General features: G+C 39.5%; 1 protein-coding gene across 3 annotated transcripts in view; it reads left to right on the top strand.

The window, feature by feature from the left end:
• The window catches only part of arid1ab (AT rich interactive domain 1Ab (SWI-like)), a 57216-nt gene extending 44584 nt beyond the window's left edge, over positions 1-12632 (top strand). For 2 of the 3 annotated variants that reach the window (XM_056740950.1, XM_056740947.1), the window contains 12 exons: positions 1097-1236; positions 1371-1468; positions 2348-2557; positions 3342-3546; positions 6317-6449; positions 6813-6985; positions 7350-7491; positions 7566-7676; positions 8419-8515; positions 8687-9509; positions 9598-9728; positions 9855-12632. In XM_056740950.1, coding sequence (XP_056596928.1) covers positions 1097-1236; positions 1371-1468; positions 2348-2557; positions 3342-3546; positions 6317-6449; positions 6813-6985; positions 7350-7491; positions 7566-7676; positions 8419-8515; positions 8687-9509; positions 9598-9728; positions 9855-11741 — 4150 coding nt within the window. In that variant the 3' untranslated portion in view covers positions 11742-12632. The remainder of the gene's footprint in view (positions 1-1096; positions 1237-1370; positions 1469-2347; positions 2558-3341; positions 3547-6316; positions 6450-6812; positions 6986-7349; positions 7492-7565; positions 7677-8418; positions 8516-8686; positions 9510-9597; positions 9729-9854) is intronic. The other variant, XM_056740949.1, reaches the window with a different exon arrangement.
• Positions 12633-13071: the final 439 nt, after the last annotated feature.

The following is a 13071-nucleotide window of genomic DNA, read 5'->3' as shown; positions in this document are numbered from 1 at the left end:
GATACATGGCATCATGTTTTATATCAAATACAACAAATAAGAAAACTTGGCTTGCTCTTATAGAAATATTAAAATGGGTTATGGTTAGATCTTCCATGAGCACCATGTTGCAAAATAAACATCAAAATCTACAAAAAATGCGTCACAGAACGCAAGATCCTGCCATTGACATCCCAGTTCCCTGATCTGCCATTAAAGAAAAAACTCATGCAAATTGAAGTTGCAGAAAGTTTTGAATACTAGGGTGCCAATAATTGTGACCAGGGTGTATTAGAGAAACATTTTTATTTCATAATATGATATTCACCACACATCAAATTGTTTTACTTTATGAAATATTGGAATATTTTAGATTTTTTAATAAAAGATCAAAAGGAGAAACAATGCAGATTTATTTTTACAGTTTTCGTTGATCATGTTTACCAAGGGTGCCAATAATAGTGGATGACACTGTAGTTAAAATATGCAATATATTGAATAATACATAAAGAATTGCCACTTTTCATATATTGAGAAATAGATGCAATTAAATTAAATATTATGTAATTTATCACATTATACATGTTATTTCATTGTAGTAATTGAATCGAAATCGAAAATGGCCTGTATTAAAGGCAGTTTAACAAAGGCTAACAACTTTGCTTCATTCATATTTGCTTTTACTTTTGTGCTCCGTTTATTTGTATTAACTTCTATAGCACTGATATATAAACTCTTAGCACTGTTCATCGTTTTTTTTACTGGGGAGAAGATTTACATACAGTATCAATCAGATGGTGTTGTAATTAAAATTAAAATTGCTTAAAAAATTATGTATTTGTATGTACAGGGTATGTCTCTTGTGTGTTGTGAACACTGTGCCCCCTTAAAAGAAAGGGTGCATGATGCCCCTGCATCGCACTCTGAATGTGCAGGTGCACTGCTTGAGTACAGTATTTGTGAACGCTGGTTTTTTATTGGTACTTGAAACTTGTAGAATTTACTTTATAAAATTACAACAAGTATTTTTTTATGTAATATTTGTCTTTTAGTTTTGCTTAAAAAAATATATATATATTTCTTGAAGTATTAACATGAGCATTCTTTTCTCTGCTAGGCCACCTGGTTATCCCACCATTGGTCAAGGCATGATGGGAGCTGGGTCTCCATATGCCCAACCCATGAACAGCATGCAAAACATGATGAACCAAGCGGGACAATACCCAGTGCCTGGAAACATCACCAATAACTCTGCGGGTGAGCCCTGAACTATAAGCTTGTTTACTACTTGTATTAAGTATATATCAATTACAAGTATTCCTGCTGGCCAACGGTTAAAAATGATTAATATATTGAAAAAAGATGATTAAGTATTTCTATTTTTCTCCAAGGCATGGCTCCCAGTCCAGAGTTCGGCATGGAAAAGCTCAACCCGTCTCAGAAGTTAAATAACAAAGTGGACGGGACTCCTAAGACAGAATCTAAAAAGGTTAAGAGCTAAGAATATTTAAATGGTTCAGGGCTTTGGTGTTGTGTTTGCAAGTGATTCTTATTTTTATTCACCCTACCAAAAAAGTAATAAATAAAATAACACTGTCTAGTTTTTTCTTACTCTTGTAATCTTAATGAATAACCACAAATATTTTAATATCTATTAACCTAAATCACATGAATTTAAAATATTGTTTAAAACAACTAATCAGTAAGTGATCAAATAAGAACAAGTAATCCAAGTATGTGCCAAATAAATGTAAAAAAGCAAGCATATAAATAAAATAATCCGTGTTTTTCAGGAGTTTCATGTTGGTCTAACAGTAGTTATCAGGTACAGAAATTAAATAATGTAAAATAACACTGTGTACATTAAATATATAGATAACCCTTAGTAAAGTGAATCAGTCAGGAGCAGTGATTGTTTTTTCTCTTCGTCCTTGTTGTTTGATGAACATTAAAAACAAAGATCTTATTTATGCTGCTGCTCCATTTTAGAAATGCACGGATCTAATATACTGTAACACATGAGTTTGTTTACAAACACGTTTATTTAAGACATAATGAGAGAGACACAAGCAAGCAACTAATATTTTTTTGTGACGATGCAGGACTGGCCCAAGGGTCTCCAATGCTGGCCCCAGTCCATGGGATAGCCCTTATTATTGAGCCCTTAAAATGCTTTCCACTGAAATGCACATATAAACCGCTGTGATAAAAATCCTAGATTATTGACCTTTTGGTTAACGAGGATGTTTTTGATTTTTAATGATCATTTTAAATGATGATTTTTAATGTTTTTATCATTCAAACATCTGAAATCTGGTCTATGCATGTCAGTAGCAATAACAGTTTCATTTTTGTTGTGTCCTTGCAGAAGTCAAGTTCTTCTACCACCACCAATGAAAAGATCACCCGCCTATATGAGCTGGGACCAGAGCCGGAGAGAAAAATGTGGGTGGACCGTTACTTGGCATTTGCTGAGGAGAAAGCTATGGGCATGAGCAATTTACCTGCGGTGGGCCGCAAGCCCCTTGACCTCTTCCGGCTCTACGTGTCTGTTAAAGAGATTGGTGGCCTCACTCAGGTGTGGAGATGTGCTTATCTTCGTATGAGTGATATGTTAAGGGTTTTTATAAAGGTTATGAAACCGTATTTAGACAATGTAATTTGATATTAAAGATATGCATTACATATGTATATATATACACGCGTGTGTGTATATATATGTATATATATATATATTTGTATATAAATTAGGGCTGTCAAGCGATTATACTTTTTAAGCTAATTCATGACACAGCGACATTACAAAATGTATTTTATTTAGATGTTCAAGCTCAAACAGTCAAAATAATTTTTTCAGAAGCTGAATTTGTATTAGTATGTAATTATTGACCAAAACAGGACCAAACCAAAACGACACAAGAGTAAGTAAATGTAAATAAACTGAAATGCTAATGTTGATTATACTTAGAATCAAATAATGCCAGTAGGTGGCAGTACATATGATGAATTTATTTGTTTCAAGAAATTACTCTCTTGTAAATGAGTCACTTATTAATTGATGCACTCAAAATGGATATTTATTCAGAAGAAAAAGAGAGATCGCAACAGTTCCCCAGAGATTTAAAAGGGTAATATTTTTGTCGGAAAATTAAGAAAACTGACAATATAGTGCCTTAAATACATTAAATATTTTTTTCATTGTTGAAAAATTGTATTGATCTAGCAATATTTTAAATAGGGTGGGCTTCATTTCTTGAACATTCTTGAACATTATCTTGAACATTGTTTTTTCTTTACATTTTCACAAAACGTGAAAATGCCTTCATTGTTGTTATTAACTTCTGTCTGTCTGCTGTTATCAGGTGAACAAGAACAAAAAGTGGAGGGAGTTATCCACTAATTTGAATGTAGGGACATCCAGCAGTGCCGCCAGCTCTTTGAAGAAGCAGTACATCCAGTGTCTCTATGCCTTTGAATGCAAGATTGAACGAGGAGAAGACCCACCGCCTGACTTTTTCAATAGTGACCCTAAAAAGAACCAGGCCAAGGTTCAGCCTCCGTCACCAGGTCAGTGCAGACCAGCACATGCAACTCCAAACTTGTTGTGGATCATGACGTTTACAAAAAAAGTTTAATTTTAAACAAAGAACATATCTTCACGAGGTCTAGGAAAGACTTAGCAAGATGATAACTACCTCTTCGGCCTCACAATGCACACAACTTGTACCTTTTAGCAGCTCTTTAACTAATTGTTTTATAATGGTAATCTTTGTTTGTCTTGTTTTGTTTGTCTAGCTTGTATTTTATGCCTTAACATTAAACATTCACTTCTCGCAAAGTGGATCTACAGTTAAACTAAATAACTGCTTCATACATACACTCACATTATTGTCACATTATTGTCACATTAATGTGACATACCGTCACATTAACCTGTCTACGGACAAATTAAAGCTACAATAATACTGGTCTGTTAGTCTGATTTCTGGGAAACCAGATGCATCTACTGCGATTTCAGATGAGCATTACACGTGCAACATTTTTGTGCTGCTGCTTTGATGCTTTCAATCTTTATACAGTTGTAAAGTCAGCCAGCGTAAATAAAGGATTGATTTCTTTAGTCAGTTTTCTTTACTCTTTATTTTAGAAAGTTTACCAAGTCTTCATATTTTATGTATTTGGGTCTAAGATGTGGAAACAGAGTAGAAAACGAATGCAAACTTGGCTGTTTAGCTATGCATTGTGTGTCCCTAAAAATGAGATCGTAGGTTCATGTCCTTTACAGTGTGTGCATAATTATTAGGTACATTTGATTTTATGATCATATTTTAAACTTTTTTTTTCATATTTTTTGTCTGTGTAAGATATGGTAACGTGGTAACATTTTTGCATATAGTGTGAGAAATGAACACCTCTCACCTTGCAGTGACCCCAGTGTGTGTAGGAGTTTATGAATGGAGGCACGAGTCATCACACAGGCGCGCTGGTAGTAATCAACTTTTAGAATGGGATGCAACATGTGGTGTGCGCTAATGCTATCGTACACACATTTTTTGTGGCTCCGTATCTATCCCTGACGATTACGCAGATGTTCATTGCCTTATCCAACCTCCACACATGCATGGTTAGGCAAATGGTTTTAAGATAATCACACTAACTAGTAATAGGTTCTCAAGGACTTGTAAATGACAATGATGATCATGATAACTCATTATTTAAGTGGCTTGATTTTGTTCCCATTTCAAATGATATTAATCTGGTTTTATATTGTGATATTTTACAATGCGGCTGGTAATAACTGTGTTGCTTTGTTTCTCTGGAAACACATGGTTATGCACATTGTCGTATGCGTTGTTACTTTACTGCTTCAGTGGTTAGAATCGAGGTGAGAAGTTGTGATTTACATTTATGCATTTGGCAGACGCTTTTATCCAAATCGACTAACAGTGCATCCAGGCTTTACATTTTATATGTTCCCTGGGAAATTAACTTGCATTCTTTTGCACTAGTAATGCAATGCTCTTAACCACTGAGCCACAGGAACATCTTGTGTCAAGCTTCTGAAGGGTATTCTATGATCTCTTAGATGGCGGAGCACCTGTTGCTACATCACTAGTGAAACTCCTCAAATGAGATTATACGACAACGATGGAGTAGAAACGTTAAAGATTTTCCTTTGCGTTTTATAAATGTAGCGTTCACACTATGCAATTGTCGAAACGATTTGCGTTTACATGGACAGCAAAAATGAGTAAACGCTGTATTGCACATGCCAGGCCAGTTCCCTTTGTAAAGAAACACTATGTGCCTGCACACGTATGCATACTCAGTTTTAATCTCTTTAAAAACCCTTTTTTTAACACGTGTGTTTATGTTTACTGTATGTTAATACTATATTAATGAAATAAGTTGCCGCTGGTCATAGTGGTGCAGTAAAACTACTTTTGCTGGAGAAACGTTAATAAGTATCTTGTGTAGCACAAAGACACAGCACTGGAGGCCACCATTATTGTTTTGGCAATACTCACGCATGCCTGTAGAACATATAGCACATGCATTTGATGTCATTGCTGTCAGAAAACAGAATCTTAAGTATGAGACCCGTTTTTACAAGTTTGTGTTTTCAGTCCCCCAAACTAAGTTGTCATGTGAACGAATAGCCTAAACTCATGAAAAGTTTAAACAGTTGGGGAGGAACGTAACGCTAAATATGGACAACCTAGCGACGCTTTGCACATGTGTAGTATCTAAATCAAAATTGAAATAATGATTTTAAGCGCAATTTGTTAATAGTAAACAAATGCTATGATACAGTTTACAACATTTTTAAATATGTCGTTTAATTGGGGTTTTAGCCGGCGATTGTAGAAATATTCCCATTCACGTCTTGCTTGAATTACTGCCTGGAGGCGCATTGCAAAGATGGTCGCTGAGTGGCACGACTTTCCTAAACGGACTTTGACGATGGTCACAGAATATGACAGAATGTCACCCTTAGCTAAGAATGGGTGAAAATCCCCCAAAACTGGGGATACTAGGGTTTTTAAGGTGCCGAAAGCGCACAAAGCCCTCATTTGTTCTGATTCTGCAAAATGTTGATAAAGAATGAGTCTTTAAATATTGAAGAAATGTCATCTTTAACATGTCATAAGCAGGTCATCCTAAAAAAATTGAGCAGGGCTGCCCAGACTTTTGCATGCCACTGTATATTTATGGATGTCCTGGTTTTAGCCCAAAATAGCTTTTTTAAAGAAACCATTAGTGAACTCTGGGTATGACATTATGTGAAATTACAGTCGACCTTGCTAACTGACACACTGGTGGGCTTTTCTTTTAGCTGGATCAGGATCTTTACAGGGTCCTCAGACACCTCAGTCGACCAGCAGCTCCTTGGCTGAGGGTGGAGACCTGAAGCCCCCTACACCTGCATCTACGCCTCACAGCCAGATTCCCCCCATGCCTGGTTCTAGGTACGTGTCATATTCTTAAACATACTCCTGTCTTGTTTGAGCACTACGTCTTTATTCTATCGTTTTTATGTAATTCGCTAGTTGCACAAGAATGTACCGGTGAGCTTTTGGGACGGCAGAGTAACTTCGGGTCGTATAACACTGTATGAGAAAAGAAGGATTTTTGGCCGGCAAATTTGGGTGTTTTTTAGATTAAAAGAAGAAAAGAATATATCGGCGATATCCTTTAAAATTGCTAAACTAAGCTAGTTATGCGACTGGAATTTAGTTAGCCGAACCTGATGTCGCAAAAGCTCACCGGCACCATCTTGTGTGTTTAATATTACATTAGAAGAGCTGACCTTTATTATCTGTGTTGCACAGAAGCAGTGTCAATTTGCAGGATCCATTTGCTGACGGTGGGGACCCAGCATTTTCCAGACGAAACTCTCTGACCCCAAATTCAGGTTATCAGCCTGGTATGGGGGGGCCAGATGTGATGGGCCGCATGGGACCTTATGAGCCCAATAAGGACCCTTTCAGTGGTATGAGAAAAGGTAATTGTGTTCTAGTGTCTTATTTACATTGTGGCGTTTTAAGGATTTCTTGCTTTTAAATGGATTTGACGTTGGCACTTTTCCACATCGCATCCGGTGTAGACACGGTTTTAGATGCTGGAAAGGCGTTAAGAATGAAACAATAAATATATAAATTGAATTGACTCGGTCTATTGACATAAGTGCTTCTTAATGTTTTAATTGTAATTACTTTTTTGTGAAGTTTTGATTCTTCACAAATATGTACAATTTGAATCATATACTGATTTGCATGACAGTCACTTAGGAAACAGTTGTTACCAAAACTCTCCTTTTAGAAATCATAGGAATACCTGTTTCAAAGTCGTCTTCTGCTTATTTTCAGCGGGTGAACAGTTCATGACCCCAGGCCAAGGCCCAAATAGTGGGATGGGTGAGCAGTATAACAGAGGCCCTCCAGGACCTATGGGCAATATGCAGATGGGTCAAAGACAACAGTATCCATATGGTCCAGGATTTGATAGAAGGTGAGAACATTTGTGCCAAATTGTCATTTCTTTTTCTTAAAAACAGGCTGTTAATCATGTTTATTTATTTACAGATCAGATTCAGGTATGTGCCCAGATGGTAACATGGGTCAACAACCGAACATGATGCCTTCTGTTGCAGATGCAGGGATGTACTCCCCCAACCGGCCCCCACAACAGCAAAGGTTAGCATTTAAAGAGCCAGTTACTTGGGATTTCCTAAAATCATCTTTATAGCAGTGGGTATTGTGGCTTTCCTTCAATGTTAACAATCTGCAAAGTTGTTAATCGTACAAATCCATGATAAACAAAGATATTGTATCTCAAAACAAAGAGTCAACTCAGAATCGTCAGAACGAGCAATTTTTTCAAAGCTCAGACCTGTAATTTTCAGACATTACAATTGACCACGTGCATAATTCATACCTGCCTGCGAAACACGAACACGCTGACCTGCCAACAAACACTTCTAGTTTGTGTGTTTACATCCTGTAGAGGAGACGCTGTGTTTTGTAATGCAAAGTCAATTATGTATTTGTTTTTACTTCCAAATCCAAAGGATAATATAAACCTTCTGTCATTTTACTGACAACTTTTTCTCCAAACTTGGCAAGTTTATTGTGGGATTTGCTAAATGCTGGTCCATGAATGATCGGTCACCACGACTTTATTTGGACCAATAAACATCTCTGAATCACAAACTGTTAGTGTGATTAATAAGATGTGTCATTTATATCTTCTATTGAATATTGAAAATAATTTTGTGTGTAATGTGGTGAACACTTACAGCAGCTTTTAATGTCCTACTGAAATAGTTCTGATAATCAGGTGTGACTGTTTTCTAATAATGTTTCGTTTAATGTTAATTATGTCTATTTTTGCTTTATCGTAGTTATTTGACCTCTGACAAGTCTTTTTGGTTTGTAGGCATGATTCATATGGTAATCAATACCCTGGCCAAGGGGCTCCACCTAGTGGATCATACCCAAACCAGCAGCCGGGAATATACCCACAGCAGCAACCGGTCAGTGCAAAAAAAATATATATATATTTATTTAATAGCTGACCACTCAGATTCAGTTTTCTTAGCTATTTACTTTCATGGTTTTAATAAAAGGCCATTTACCATCATGCCTTTGGATATGTGGATGTTCATGTGTCCCATTAACAAAGTCAAAATGTTTCTTAAATACAGAATTACACACAGAAGAGGCCAGTTGAGGGTGTTTATGGACCTCCTGCAAAGCGTCATGAAGGGGACATGTACCCCTTTAGTGGTCAACAGCAAGGACCTCAAGCCCCAGGTGGACCCCAGTCCCAACCGGATATGTACAACCAGTATAACACCTTTTCAGGCTCTGACAGACGCCAACCCGGCCCACAGAACCAGTTTCCCTTTGGTTTCGGGCGAGATCGAGGGCCTAACACAGGTGGCCCAAACTCTCAGTCCTCCATGGCTCCACAGATGATTGTTAGCTCCATGCCAGCAGTTCCCGATGGACCCCAAGGACCCATGTGGCCAGGACGTAATGAGATTAACTACCCTAACTATCACAATCGTCAGGGCCCCCCTGGTGCCCACTCCCAGAACGCTAACTACCATGGGATGAATCGCCCTGACGACATGATGCCTACGGACCAACGCATGAATCATGATGGAGCTTGGCCTAGCCATGTCAACCAACGGCAGTCCCCATATGGGCCAGGAGCTACTGGTCCACCAATGTCCAGACCTCTTCAGCCAAACTATCAAACCCCCCAAAACCACATTCCACAGGTGTCTAGTCCTGCACCCATGCCAAGACCAATGGAAAATAGAACGTCACCCAGTAAGTCCCCATACATGCACCAGGCCATGAAAATTCAAAGGGCTGGACCACCAGTTCCTGCTTCACACATTGCCCAGCCACCAGCGCAGCCCCCTCAAATACGGAGAGATGTGGCATTCCCACCTGGTTCAGTAGAGTCCTCGCAGCCTATTCTGAAACCACGTCGCCGACTTAACATGAAAGATATCGGTAAACAACCTATGATGTGTATTTTTCTACTTGTATGTCTTTATGAAGAGTTGAGGTTATCTTAAAAGTGGTTTTTGTTCTGTTTAAGGTACACCAGAGGCCTGGAGAGTCATGATGTCCCTCAAATCAGGCTTGTTAGCCGAGAGCACTTGGGCCTTGGACACCATTAATATTCTTCTATATGATGACAACAGCATTTCTACCTTCAGTCTGAACCAGGTCAGATCAGTTTTTCTTATTTTTAAGACCCAGTTGGGCCAGTTACTATTCACACAAGCCTCAATTTCCATGTTTATTATTAATCATTTTGTTAGTATTTATTCATGTTTTTTGTTCTGTGTGCAGCTTCCTGGCTTCCTTGAGCTCATTGTTGAATACTTTCGAAGGTGCCTTATTGAGATCTTCGGCATCTTGAAAGAGTATGAGGTTGGCGACCCTGGTCAACGTACCCTGATTGACCCAGATGCCATGGACCTCGAGATGTCTGATGAGGAGGGGCTGGAGGCAGAACAGATGGAGGAGGAGGAGGAGGATGATGAAGATGTTGAAAACAGTATAAAACAGTTGCCACAGGTTCAGGTCAAGCAGGAGAAAGAGGAGTGTGCACAGGTCCAAAAACCCAGCGACAGGCCTAATCAAGTAGAGAGGAATGGTGAGGATACATTATGTAAAGATCTTGTTAGATCACCTACCCCAATGCAGGAAATAAGCGCCTCCAAGGATAGGCCAAAACAAACTAGCAAATTTGACAAGCTTCCTATTAAGATTTTGAGGAAGAAAGATCCATTTGTCATCGGCCGCACTAGTCAACTGGGTCGGCGACAAGCTTTTGACAGCGGTCTGATCCATTGGAGTGTGGGTGGTGGCGATACCACAGAGCACATACAAACTCATTTCGAGAGCAAGATGAAACTGCTGAAGCATCGGAAACAGGTGCCTGTGAATATTGAGTCACATAAGAAGGTACTTCAAGTAGTGGAACCAGATACAGATGATGCTGAGAAGGTTCCAACAAATGAGCAGCTGCAGCCATCCACTAATCAATTATCAGAGAGCAAAAGCACTGCAACGGCGAGTACATCAACGAGCATATCGGCCACCATTGATGACGTACTATCAGCTCGGCAAGGCTCCATGAACGAGGAAGCAGTTAGAGGCAATCAGGATACTGACAAGGAGAGAAATAAGTTTCTTTTTGGCCTCGACCTTAAAAAACAAAGTTGTAATATAAGGATTGTGGAGGACGAGCCACATAGCAAGGATGAGACTCCACTCTGTATGCTCTCAGATTGGCAGGATGCCCTTTCCCGTCGCTGCATCTGCGTTTCTAACATCGTCCGCAGCCTTTCCTTTATTCCCGGCAATGATCTGGAAATGTCAAAGCATCCTGGACTATTGCTAATACTGGGCAGACTGGTGCTCTTGCACCATCGGCATCCTGAACGCAAGCAGGCTCCAGTCACCTATGAAAAAGAGGAGGAGGAGGATGAAGGTGTCAGCTGTGAGCGAGACGAGTGGTGGTGGGATTGCCTTGAGGTTCTGCGGGAAAACTGCTTGGTCACGTTAGCAAACATCTCAGGCAAGCTGGACCTTTCCATTTACCCTGAGAGTATTTGCTTGCCCCTGTTGGATGGCCTGCTCCACTGGGCTGTTTGCCCTTCAGCGGAAGCCATTGACCCCTTCCCTACACTAGGGCTCAACGGATCGCTGTCTCCCCAGAAACTAGTCCTTGAAACCCTCAGTAAACTTAGCATCCAGGATAACAACGTTGACCTCATTCTGGCTACGCCGCCTTTCAGCCGTTTGGAGAAGCTCTATGGCTCTCTCGTGCGCATGGTCGGTGATCGCAAAGTGCCCGTTTGCCGGGAGATGGCAGTGGTGCTGCTAGCTAACCTCGCACAAGGTGACAGTGTCGCAGCCCGGGCTATCGCTGTGCAGAAGGGTAGTGTCGGAAACCTTCTTGGCTTCTTGGAGGACAGTCTTGCAGCCACTCAGTTTCAGCAGAGTCAGGTCTCGTTGCTGCACTTGCAAGGTACGCACTTTGAACCCACTAGCATGGACATGATGCGGCGAGCAGCGCGTGCGCTGCATGCCTTTGCCAAAGTGGAGGAGAACCACTCAGAGTTCACGCTGTATGAGTCACGGCTACTGGACATATCTGTATCCCCACTCATGAACTCTTTGGTGTCCCATGTAATCTGTGACGTACTGTTTTTGATTGGCCAGTCATGACAGCTGTGGGGTCGATCGTGTTTTTCCCCACTCCTTTTTTAATGTGTGTGTGTCTGCGTGAGTGGAGAAAATTTTACGGCAAAACTTTACTTTTTTTAATTTATGCAAAATCACCTCAAATTCCACTATCTAACCTTGCTTCGCTCCCGAGGAAGGATATACCATCAAGTCGTAATGAATTTATTGTGTATGTAGTAAAACTAATATAGACATGCTGATTGAAAGACAGTGTGCGGCCCCTTTTATACCGAAAAATATTCAAAAAGGAACAAAAACAAAACTTTAACCAAAGTTGCTGTCGTGTTTACAGTAAGTTTGGGAAAAAATCATGCCCGTGTTCAGGATGAGGATGGACATGGACACCACCATAATCTGGTTCTTGGAGGCTAAACAGACTCGCCGACTTTAGTGTGTGTGGTATAAATTGCTGTAACTTGGATTATATATACTTAGCCCTAAAGGAACCAGGTCGTTGGCTGTGAACAGACATGTAAATGGGGGGCCTGTGCAGTAGATTGTAGGACTTTTTCTGTACTGTACACTTTACAACTGTAAACATACTGTAACAATACTGTTTCACACTGAGAAAATGCTGGCTTGGCAGCAAGAACTGTAGTTTTTAAAAAATTTAGTTCATGTTGAGAGAGAAAGAAACGGCTTCCCCCCAAAGTAACGTTAACCTACAACACCCCGACCTCTTTTTCCCCTCGATTGTATGACTTGACCTTTAAAGAAGTCACCTCTCGGACTGGTCTCCAGCTCTAGATGCAGTCCAGGCTGCAGTGTATATAATGATGTTGTAAATGACTTTTGCTTTTTTCTTTCTCTCTCATCTTATGGCGCTCTTCACCATTTTTAATCTTTGACATATTAAAGGTTTCACTCAACAGATCTCTCATTGCGCATTGCCATGTGTTTATTTACCACCCTTGTCTCCTTGCATCCAAAAGGATGTTGTCTTTTTCCCTTTGCGGTTCTATACACAAAACCAGTTCAGTTTATTTTGTTAAGAGCTTAGAGAACTATATGAAATGAGACGATTCCATTACGCCAATTGATTTCACCGGAGCCAATAGACAAGTTTGGTTTTTCTTTCTTCCTAACAGTTTCCTTCGTCAATTCTAGCGCTCTGGATTCATATTTGTATTTCAGATGATGTAGCTGAAAACTTGTTGTAAATTACCTTTCCCCCTTTTTTTCGCTTAATAAATATCATTTATTCCGAATGAAATCTTTATACTATATGTTCCACATGCTAAGAATAAATGGACATTAAATCTTGTTAAATCTTTTGTAATGGATTTCTTTAACAATGTTTTATGAATTTTCC

Source organism: Triplophysa dalaica, chromosome 25 (assembly GCF_015846415.1).
Source record: "Triplophysa dalaica isolate WHDGS20190420 chromosome 25, ASM1584641v1, whole genome shotgun sequence".
Classification (NCBI taxonomy): domain Eukaryota; kingdom Metazoa; phylum Chordata; class Actinopteri; order Cypriniformes; family Nemacheilidae; genus Triplophysa; species Triplophysa dalaica.
This window is presented reverse-complemented; position numbering and strand designations above follow the sequence as displayed.